The 11,994-nt window shown below is 34.6% G+C and overlaps 1 protein-coding gene across 3 annotated transcripts in view; it reads right to left on the bottom strand.

Moving 5' to 3' along the window:
• Positions 1 to 4,179, bottom strand: part of LOC126733559 (1-phosphatidylinositol 4,5-bisphosphate phosphodiesterase gamma-1) — a 75,907-nt gene extending 71,728 nt beyond the window's left edge. Inside the window, exons 1-8 of one of the 3 annotated variants that reach the window (XM_050436897.1) lie at positions 3,974 to 4,179; positions 2,510 to 2,722; positions 2,163 to 2,318; positions 1,970 to 2,108; positions 1,750 to 1,912; positions 1,531 to 1,694; positions 1,330 to 1,479; positions 997 to 1,276 (exon numbers count right to left, since the gene is read on the bottom strand). In XM_050436897.1, the coding sequence (XP_050292854.1) occupies positions 997 to 1,276; positions 1,330 to 1,479; positions 1,531 to 1,694; positions 1,750 to 1,912; positions 1,970 to 2,108; positions 2,163 to 2,318; positions 2,510 to 2,714 (1,257 nt within the window). In that variant the 5' untranslated portion in view covers positions 2,715 to 2,722; positions 3,974 to 4,179. Of the gene's footprint in view, positions 1 to 996; positions 1,277 to 1,329; positions 1,480 to 1,530; positions 1,695 to 1,749; positions 1,913 to 1,969; positions 2,109 to 2,162; positions 2,319 to 2,509; positions 2,723 to 2,778; positions 2,914 to 3,241; positions 3,334 to 3,973 lie in introns of those variants that run through there. The other 2 variants (XM_050436896.1, XM_050436895.1) reach the window with 2 other exon arrangements.
• Positions 4,180 to 11,994: the final 7,815 nt, after the last annotated feature.

Raw genomic sequence — 11,994 nt, 5'->3', positions numbered from 1 at the left:
TTATAATAAAAAAATAATTAATTAGATAAAATAATTAACAAAAGTTTTATTATAACTTTTATGGATCCATCACCAAACTCGATGAAACATCAAAAATCAGAAAAACGATGATATCTCAAAAACCGTAATACTTGGTATAACACTATAGAGGGTCAAGTATGTTCAAGATGATGTCACCTAGCACCCCCTTTCTTATATATTTCGTCGGTGAACTAAACACCGCTTATTCCAGATTAATCAAAAAATTAAAAATGTTCACAAAGCAAGACTGATATACAAGTAAACAGAAACCATTAAACAAAATCACAAAAATTGAATAAAATAATTTAAAATAATAACCAAAACATAAGGAATTAAAAAATACAAACATTGATATGACATATAATCTTACATTAACAGACAAATATCGCTATAAAATTAGAATGAAGTCAAATTTTTAAGTGAATTCTCCCATATTATAATAAGCTATATTAGATTACTTATGAAATAGTAAGATAGAAAGAAGTAAGTATTAAAAAATCTTTAAGAAATTTCTGCTTTCATATACAAGTGATTTTTTTACCAGTGCAAATCTTGGACTTATATATTTTTTGTGTTGTTAGGAGGGATGTCATAATGTGTGTTGGTATAAAAATGAATTAATTTGAGAATATATTAATTATTTTTATTTTGCTTACTTATTATATTTTGGTTTATTAGACATTAATATTAGTGTATATATGTTTCTTCTTTAACTTTTTTAATGGTCTTGTTTTGAATAATTTGAGTATCTTTTTTTTATTTTATTGTATGTTTCTCCTTTGGGAACATATAGAAAACAGGGTGTACTCTTCTCTGATGGCATGTATTTTTAAAATGATAAAAAGTTCGATATTTGCAACTAAATAATTCAATAAATAAATAAATATTTCCTTTGCTTAAAAAAAAATACAGTTAAATGGTCAAAATATGGATTCAAAATATTTTTACACAAATTAAAGCTTTGATACTCCTTACTTGTAAATTATTAGCCATTTTCCTCTGCTGCGGCAATGAGCAGTTATCCTCAATAGATAAAATCACCGGATATTCCGAAGTAATAAATGCATGCTCCTTAATGGCTCTGATAGCATCAATAAACTTAATTTTTGTAGTTAAAGTGTGCCCGTGGAAGATATACGGTGTGCAATCCGGACCGTCCCAGCAATCTAATTCTATGCACCTACAGCCCATGCGAAGGCATCGCGCGTATGCTTCAACAGAAGATTCAGAAGAAAATTGATCTCCAGTGAGATATCTACAAGATTTTAAGGTTTAATGGAATAAAATCTTATTATAGTTCTTTATTACGTATTATGAGAAGATGCGATCCAATAATGGCTTAACGGACGGGTCATATCTTGATAAACCGAATCTTTTTTGGGGTCCCACAAGTCGTTTTGTTTGGAGAATAAAAAATCCAAGAATTCTGGTATCATCAAGTAAGGCTCTTGCACTTCCCTAAAATACAATAAAAACATGAAATATTCTTGTGTTGTGTAAAAACCACACCTTTGAGGGTCTTTTAAAAAATCACAGATAAAATTTCTCAATGCTTCCTTATTGAATGCTATTGAATCTCCCTGTTGTTCTTTTAAAAACTTTTGAAACTCTTGAAAGTTCACTTGTTTCGAGCTTGAATATTCTTTGATTTTATCAAAAATATCAGATATGTTCTAAAAATATCCAAATATTAATTTAAGGACAAACATTAAAATATCACACATGTACATCTTCGTCAAATATTAACTTCTGATACAGAACGGTAAAGTCGTCAAAGCCAATCTCACCCCGTCGGCTCGTATCGACAATATTAAATACTTCCCTAAGTTTACTTGTAGGAATCTTATAGTTTACCCTAGGTAGGAAGGACTTTAAGTCTTTTAAGTTCACCCTAAAACAAAATTAATTTATTTCCAAATAAAATGAGGCAACGAGTCGTTTGACTAACGTTTCTCTACTTCCTTCCATCTCGTAAAACTCCCTTCTTAACCAGCTTTGCACCTGCAAAGAATAGGGAGAGGTCAAAGCATCTTTGACTAAATGATTAAGTCCTTTGACCCACAGTCTTCTCTCTTCTTCTGACAAAGCTAAAATCAATAATGTATAACCAATGTTATAGGGATGTAGAGTAGGGTTGCTACCTGTTATACTTAAGACTCTTAATTTAAATTCAGATCCATAAAAAACCACAAAACATTTTTTAGATTCTTTTAGTTTTGCTTCGTCTGGCCACTTTTCAAAATCTTTGGAGTTTTTTCCAAGGCGGACCTCTTTGATCTCAGCTAGATCTATGGTTCCTGAAAGTAAAGTCAAATCAATAAAAAATAATGATTTGCTAAATTTTTTGTAGCTAGGCATTATTTTTGTAGATTTGTGGCCTTCATTAAAGAAAGATCATTAAATAGCTTTTATATTTTTAAATCTCCACAATGGTGTAGTTGTACTTATTATTTCTATTCGAGATCACAATTAAAGTAAATCAACCTACCTTCATAATTGGGTTTACATGTGCTGGTAGTAGGCCTAGTCCAAATAAGTTGCCTAGTTTCCCTTCTTATTGCTAAAGTCTTACTTTCTGGCTTCTTTCTCCATGAAAATTTAGTAACCAAAGTTCCCCTTTCTAGTAGGCTAATGATCTGCTCCATTTCAGGAATATACCCTGTGCCATTACTTAATTGTAGTTGTTGGAACATTCCGTAAGCTATAAAAGAGGCATATGTTTAAAATAATGAGAAAAAATATAATGTATTCTAGTACCATGATGACAATTATTTGGTCTTAAATTATGTGTATTGACTTTATAAGAAGACCATTGCCTAGAAATTTTACTTTTAAGAGACATGTTATGCCCTCAATAATCAAATGTTTATTAGTACATATTGCTTTTCCCACAATTTACAGGATAAAGCCTGGAATTAACCTATCTATCTGGATATTAACAAACAAAGTTATCTTTTATAAGTTTGCTAATATAACATTTTTGGCTCTTGTAGTGTGACAGTTTTTGGGAGTTTCATGAATATGCAACATCTGGTTTTAATAATATTTAGATCCTGATATAACAAATGTTTGGCAAGTTAATTGTGGATGATTAAGATAAGAAGTGAGTGGTGACTGTGCCATATTTTAATACCCTCTTAATTCAGCTGCTATATTTTAATTCATAAAAGCCTAGTCACCGTCAATTGGACATAATTCAATTATCAACATTGTGACATACTTGGAATCAAATAATCTGGCTCCATCATAATAACAATTTCCCTCTTACTTAAACAACAAACACACACACACATACACATAAGAGAAGTACTGAATTTACAATTTCTGAGCCTTGTTGGAGGATACTATTGAGATAACAAATATTTGCAAATACCTTAAAATCTTTCATTTTTGGTTCACAAATATTAAAAAATAAATTCCTTAGCTATTATTCCATATTAGGTGAAAATATTTATGATTTGGCTTATATATATAAGTGTGTGAATATTATTCACATTTTGTTGTGTAGTCCAGCTATTAGTGCTTTTTATGACAAGTGAGTTTGGGTTTGGACCTTTTTAGTCTGAAGTGACACTCCATATTATGATTTCTTTAAAGTGTTCAACATTACATATACTTAGAGTAAAGTGTTATCAAACTCAACTGAGTGTAAGTGTAATAGCATAGGTATTTAATAGAATAATTAATTTGGCATCATGCCATATGCTCATAGTTATGGTTTAAACATAGTAAAGCTTTGGTTTATGACATGATTTTCTGGGGCACAAGAAACAAAAACATGTTCATAACCGGAAAGCAAATTGGAAAGTTTTTTCTCTTTACTAGAAATATAACCTTTCTATGGTACATTATTACACCTATAAAAAATAGATCAATGACGAAATAAGGAATATTATTGAAACCAAAAGAAACAGGATGTAGCTATCTGCTATTTGTTCATTCAACACCTTACCTTATTTGAGATTTAGGAATTCCAAGCACCAAAAAAAATTAATTATTTATGAACTGTGCAATATACAATATACATGGTGCTTTTGTATGGCATCTTAGGAAGGAAATTATTTGTTGCTTTAATATAGTTTTCAGTCAATATGATTAAAAAAAAATAAATATTTTACAACAAAAACAAAAATGTTTTTTTTTTGTATAAATTTTGACAGTTTGTGACAAATTGGCAGAGACGCTGTCATGCGTGGGAACTCGTCACAAGGCGCCAATTTTGAAAGTAAATTCTTGAGAATTTTTTAATTTTCATCGGTTGTGAAAAGATTAATAGAATGGAATATCCATTGAGTGTACTCCTTAATAATTAACATCATAATTATAAAAATTATTTGAATCTTTATGTAGAAAAATCTTTGACATAATCTTCGCCATCATGGGACTCTTGAAAATCGATGTGTGTGAAGCTAGCGTCCAATCCTATCCAGCAACCAAATCGAGAACGCAGCATATGTCGGTTGCCAGCGACCAATTTATAGTCCGCGCTCCCTGTTATTTAATCTATAAATGCCCCCGTATCTCCTAAAATTCCCAAGGGATTTTAATAATTTTTTGTCCAGATATTAACAATGAATACCTAAATCGACGTACGATGGTCTCAAACCTCTACAACCTAAGTGTTGTGAAAATTAATTAAAAAGTCAAATGTTAAAGGAATGAAAAAGGCTCTAACTCCCAAAATTCTCAAAGGATTTCGATAAAACTTTTTTCTATAAAAGATAATAAATATCTAAACTAATTTTAGATGGTTGCAAACCTCTACAAATGAAAGTTTTTTGATAAAAAATTATTGAAATGATAGATGTACAAAAAAAATTAAAAGCTGTAACTTCCAAAACTCCCAAAGGATTCGAATAAAACTCTTTTATGAATCGACTTAGGATCGACTTCGATATTTATTATTAATTGCGTAAAAAAGTTTCATTCGAATACTTTGGGAGTTTTGGAAGTTATAGTCGTTTATATTTTTCTACATATTCAATAATTTTTTACCAAAAAACTTTCGTTTGTAGAGATTTGCAACCATCTGAAATCAGTTTAGATATTTATTATCTTTTATAGAAAAAAGTTTTATCGAAATCCTTTGGGAATTTTGGGAGTTTGATTGATTTAACTTTTGACTTTTTAATTAATTTTTACAACAAAACCTTGGGTTGTAGGGGTTTGAGACCATCGTAAGTCGATTTAGGTATTCATTGTTAATATCTGGACAAAAAATTATTAAAATCCCTTGGGAATTTCAGGAGATACGGGCATTTATAGATTAAATAACAGGGAGCGCGGACTATAAATTGGTCGCTAGCAACCGACATATGCTGCGTTCTCGATTTGGTTTCTGGATGTCGATCGGATGCTAGCTTACATTGAAATGCATGCAACATGCACATACATTGAAAATCGCTTCATAGTAGGGATGCCTGTAGATATGTCTTCAGGTATCGATTATTAAATTGACATTTATGCATGATATTGATTAGTAGTGATACCGTTGATTGAAGATTTGATCAAAATATTCAATCAACGGTGAAGTATATAAATATCATGGAATACATATGATGTAATGTTTAGTAAGATGGATATTGACAGTAAGATGAATTTGTTTACTAGTTATATCTTAAAACTTTTTTTCGGCAAAAAAAACCATATTAACAGTAGATTACAGACAATATACGCAGAAGCTTCGTAACAATGCTCTACATAAATATAGACAAACCAGAACTCAGGCGGACTGGAATAACGTAATTTTACAACATCGGCTATACGATCAAGAAAACCTATTCAAATACTAAATTCCAAAGATTGCACTGAAAAACATCGTAATGTGATGGAAGATCTTGTAATTAAAATTATTTCTAGCATAAGCAGTATAATGAAGAATAAAATAATATAAATACTAGACACTTAATATAAATTTAATATTATTTACCTGCCCTCCTGTCCAATAACACTGAGACCGTTTACACACATCCGAAACCTTTATATCGAAAAGTCATATTTTGCTCTTAAATAGAAAGTTAATGTAGTGCCACTTCCGAAATCTTTAAATCTTTCCGAAATGTTTAATATCCAAACGACTTTGGGTAATTACGTTCAATTTCTATATTATCAACTTTGTGTAGTTTTGAAAAAAAAATATTAAAAACCACATTTTCGAAGACTTAATTTTAATAATAATAATAATAATAATAATAATAATAATAATAATAATAATAATAATAATAATAATAATAATAATAATAATAATAATAATAATAATAATAATAATAATAATAATAATAATAATAATAATAATAATAATAATAATAATAATAATAATAATAATAAGTAATTTCCCCGTGGGGGGCCGGGGTAGAATAGCCTCCTGGTACGTTCTGCCTGTCGTAAAAGGCGACTAAAAGAACAACCTGGACCACCAGGGTTAAATGGTGGTACACCCATGGAAATGGAGACACGAAGCGGAAGATGCCTCGGAGAAAGGTCGCTGCCTGGGGATCGCCAGGGCATGTCTGGAGCCGGCGCTGGACATGACAGTATGCGGACCGTCGGTGGCAGGGAGTTAAGGAGGCGGCAACCTGTCATTCAAGAAACTACACCTCCTCCTCTTCAACAACAAAACGACCAGGAGGGCCCAACACCATCACGAGCCCCCCTCGCTGAAGGTGCTGCGCAGGAAATTCAGCCAGCGCTCACCCAGGCGGGACTACAAAGACAGCGCATGAAATGGACATCTGCGATAAATGAAACCGTCATGCGCAGCTTTTATAAAGTGACCAACCTGGGACGAGAAATGATCGGCTACAGACAACCTTTACATGCCGAATTTAGGAAAATCTATCCACATCTCCAAGTTACCGAACAGAGAGTAGCAGACCAGTATCGGGTAATAATGCGTAATCACCTAATTCCAGAGACAAGACTCAATACCATTAAAGAAGAAATACAAGCGCAAACTAATAACGAACAAGACCCCGCTAACAATGAACCAGCTGAGGAGCAACCTGTAATAGAAAACGTATTAAATAACACACAGGAACTTAACACTACCGAAAACACCCAAGAGGACAATTCTGAGCTATATCACGAACTATCTGCAGAAATGGCACGTGCGATGCTAGAATTTGAGGGAACCAACCCACTGATAAGACCCAAACTTCCAAAAGTAAACTCTTCAAAAAAACTAGGTCAAATTATGGAACTTTTAAACACCAAAATTCTTCCACCTTATCTTTTAAATATTAATAACATGCAATCTCTTCACCTTTTAGTTTATAGCGCAGCAACTGCCGTTGCTAAAACCATGAAGATTAAGATAAGGATCCACAATGACTCTGCAAAAACCGAGCTCCCGATACCGCCATGGGAGACCAGACTTCAACGAAAAATTCAGAGGTTTCGAAAAGATATCGGCCAACTAACAGAATATCTGAGGGGTACACGAACAAATAGACTAAAACAGAAAGTTGATGACATTTTGCAGAGAAACAACATCCACACTCTGCATGAACCAGAAAATAATACAGCTCAACAATGCCTGGATACTCTAAAACAGAAACTTTCCTTATTTTCAGGGCGCCTACGAAGATACAAGACGAGTAATAACCGAAAACGTGACAATCTTCGTTTTGAAAAGGCCGAAAAACAATTTTATAGAGAGCTAAATTCAAAATCAGATCACCCAGATAAGCAATACCCCACGAAAGAACAAATTCAAGATTTTTGGGCCAAACAACTTGCAACTCAAACAACATGCAATATCAACGCAAGCTGGGTTACTGAAGAGAAACAAAATAGTAATAAATATAACCAGATGGAACATCGACCATTCACTATCGAGGAAGTCAACCAGATTATCCAAAAACTGCATAATTGGAAATCACCTGGCCCAGATGGAGTTCATAACTTTTGGCTAAAGAAACTATGGAGTGTGCATCCTTAACTCTCAGAATTAATTAACCACGTTATTCTTAACCCACAGGAAATGCCAGCGTTCCTAACGCAAGGAGTAACCTATCTACTGCCTAAAGACCAGAACAACACACAAGATCCGTCTAAGTACCGACCGGTAACGTGCCTACCTACTTTGTATAAAATTATCACTTCATGTTTAACACAGCGCATTTATCAACACTGTGAGAAAAACAACATCATATCCGCACAACAAAAAGGATGCGCTAAAGGGTCTATGGGCTGTAAAGAACAACTTATTATCGACTCTGTCATCAACAACCAGGCATATCACAACAAGAGAAATATTTTTACTGCCTACGTCGACTATAAGAAAGCCTTCGACTCAGTACCACACGAATGGCTTATAAACATATTAAAAGTGTATAAAGTTGATGGTAATACTTTGTCTTTTCTAGAGAGCGCTATGACAAGTTGGAGAACAACGATCCAGCTCGAAGTACAGGGTAAAAGCACAGTAAGTACAAACAACATTCCAATTCGAACAGGAATCTTCCAAGGGGACTCACTGAGCCCATTATGGTTCTGCCTTGCTATGAATCCTCTTTCGAACCGTCTTAACTCTACCAACTATGGGTTTAGCATCCGAGATAATAACACCGAGATTGCAAAGTTAAATCACTTACTGTATATGGATGATTTAAAAATAATGGCTGCAACTAGGAACCAACTAAACCAAATGCTGCATATAGTAGAAGAGTTCTCCAATGACATCGGCATGCAATTTGGACTAGATAAATGCCGTACTCTCAATATAATCCGAGGAAAAATTCAGCCAGGAGAATATCAGATGCAGAATGTCCAGACCATCGAGGCCATGGGCGAACACGAAATTTACAAATACTTGGGGATGAAACAATCACAAACGATTGAACAACAAACAATGAAATGCGAACTGACTAACGAGTTTGTGAAAAGGGTAAGACAAGTTTTGAGAACCAATCTCAACAGCAAAAATATGTTTAAGGCACTTAACTCCTACGCATGTTCAGCTCTTAGTTATTCTTTTGGGGTAATTAATTGGAGTAGGACAGACATAGAAAGGCTACAAAGAAAAGTGAGGACCCTACTTACTAAAATGCACAACCACCACCCTCGAAGTGCCACTGAAAGAACAATGCTTCCCCGCCACCTTGGAGGAAGAGGATTAATAGATCTGGGTAAACAACTTGAAAAACAAATCACTAACTTAAGATCCTATTTTTACAGGCAAGGAGAAAATTCCACGCTGCATCGCGCAATAAATCAAATAGACGATTCCACTCCTCTACAACTTAAGAGCGAGGAAGCGTGCAGCTACCATCATACGGACCAGGAAAAACTCCGCATCTGGATGGAGAAGCCCCTTCATGGGCGGCATCCTAATGAGATCAGCCAAAATTATGTCGACACTGCTTCGTCGAACTATTGGTTGGTATCAGGCAAGATGTTTCCAGAAACCGAGGGCTTTCTACTCGCCATCCAAGATCAGGTTATACCAACAAGAAATTATCTCAAGCACATCGTCAGAGATCCGTCCGTACAAAACGACAAATGCCGGTATGGATGCCAAACATCAGAGACAATCCAGCACATAATAGGAGGATGTCAGGCCTTTGCAGCGACAGAATACAAAGAACGGCACGACTCAGTTGGGAAAATTTTACATCAAGAGTTGGCAATGAAGTTGGAACTTATTACAGCAGAGAAGGTTCCGTATTATAAATATACTCCAGAACCCGTAGTGGAAAATGACCGATATAAGTTATATTGGGACCGCAGTGTACTTACCGATCAACATGTAAGGCATAATAGACCAGATCTTATTTTAATAGATAAAATTTCCAGGAAAACAACTCTAATTGACGTAGCCATACCGAACAACAATAATCTGCAAGAGAAACACACTGAGAAAATCGCCAAATACAGAGATCTAGAAATTCAAATCGGAAGGCAATGGAGAATGGATAATGTTCAGACCATCCCAATTGTTATATCGACAACGGGTGTAATACCGAAAAGTCTACTGGAATACCTTAAACAACTAGGAACAGGCGAACATCTATATAAGCACATGCAAAAGGCAGTACTACTGGCAACTGCTCGCAGCACCCGAAAATTTCTAGGGGATAACTCTACATTTCAGGTCACTTAAGGACACCGAAAAGGCCCCCACAGACCACAGAGCTTAATCCTTTTGATATCGCAGGTATCTGGGATAAGTAAATGATCCCCCCCCCCCTTAGAGGGAGTGCGAGCCTTAACTGGCTGTAAACAATAATAATAATAATAATAATAATGACAGAATCCATCCAACACATAACGGGAGGATGTCAAACGTTTGCCCAAACTGAGTATAAGGCACGTCATGACTGCGTGGGAAAAATACTGCACCAAGAACTTGCAGTTAAACTGAACCTCTTGAGGACGGACAAAGTTCCATATTACAATTATACTCCAGAGCCAGTTCTTGAAAATGGCGAGTATAAATTGTACTGGGACCGAACTGTCAACAATAGACCAGATCTTATCCTGGTGGATAAGCGACTAACGAGAACCACGCTGATTGACGTTGCTATACCTAATAACAATAACCTCTAAGGAAAATACAACGAAGAGATCATCAAATATCGAGATCTTGAAGGGCAAATCAGACGGCAATGGGAGATGGAGCATGTTCAAACAATTCCGATAAGAATCTCATCAACTGGACTTATACCAAAAACCCTTGTAGAGAACCTCAAACAACTGGGACTAAGTGGTGGCACCACTACAAAAACATGCAAAAAGCGGTGCTACTGGGGACAGCACGAGTCGTCAGAAAGTTCATGGGTACAGAAGACCGAACACCATCCAGGGCCCGACAACCTGGAAAGGGTCCCCTCAGAGCTTAATCCTTTTGATATCTTAGATATCTGCGAGAAGTGAATGTTCCCCGTAAAACGGGAGTGTGATTGCCGCAAGGCAAAAATCTATAATAATAATAATAATAATAATAACACCCCAATTTTAAAAAGTCTGTACTATAAGAAAATACATTTCTACTTAAATTTAGTATTTATTACTGATCACTGGCAAACAACAAATATTTATATTTCGTTCTAAAGGTTGAAACAGAGTTATTGTTTATTAAGGGTAACAGATTAAGATTAGTATTTAATAATTCTACAGTCAAAAAAAAAAGAGAACTTTAAATTCCAGTCGTTCGATGCAGAAGAAATTCAAATCATTATTATATGATTTAAATTTCTTTTCTGAGGTTTAGGTTATGTAGGTCTTGTTTTGTTTCAATCGATTATTTAGTCAAAAAAAAACTAATACAAGTTATGTTATGATGAGCTTAGTTAATAAGTACCATATTACATTAATCAAAATATAATAAATAATCTTAATACAAAATATCTATATAATTATACTTGTTAAAACATTTTTCACATAAGAGGAGTTGCGATAGTAAGGGCGAACTCAACATTGGGTCAAAAATTTTTTTTTGCGTCATACCATTTTAAATTACGTTTTCTACTTCATAGAAAGGTCGAAATCTTGAATTCGCCCTTGTTTCGCCTTCAAAATAAACCCACTATCAAATAAATGAGTTTCAATCCAGCGATAGCCGAGCGGGTAGTAAGGGCGAACTCAACAATCTCGCGCGGAGCAATCGACCGGCACCGTGGTACTGTTTACCACAGAACACAAATATACTTACTGAATATTGTTTATTATTTATTGTGGTTGAGGCTTGCCGCGTGTCAAGTTCATGCTTATTTTACTGTGCTTACGTTTATGATTCGTTCATTTTCATTTTCTTATAGAAAATTATGATGGAATCTGGCAGTGAATTAATAGCAGAACATTCCGAAAATAGTGTTGTGCCGGGTTATTCGCGAAAGAGACCTGCTAGGGAGAATGATTCGCAGAAAAAAGTGTGTAAAGTGAAGCGAAATTCGGAGAATTTCTACGTTTCAAGAAATACCAAAAGGGAAGTTGTTGCCCGCAAGATTGGACTTCCTTGTAAATGTGGATGTT

Source organism: Anthonomus grandis, chromosome 2 (assembly GCF_022605725.1).
Source record: "Anthonomus grandis grandis chromosome 2, icAntGran1.3, whole genome shotgun sequence".
In the NCBI taxonomy this organism is placed as follows: domain Eukaryota; kingdom Metazoa; phylum Arthropoda; class Insecta; order Coleoptera; family Curculionidae; genus Anthonomus; species Anthonomus grandis.
This window is presented reverse-complemented; position numbering and strand designations above follow the sequence as displayed.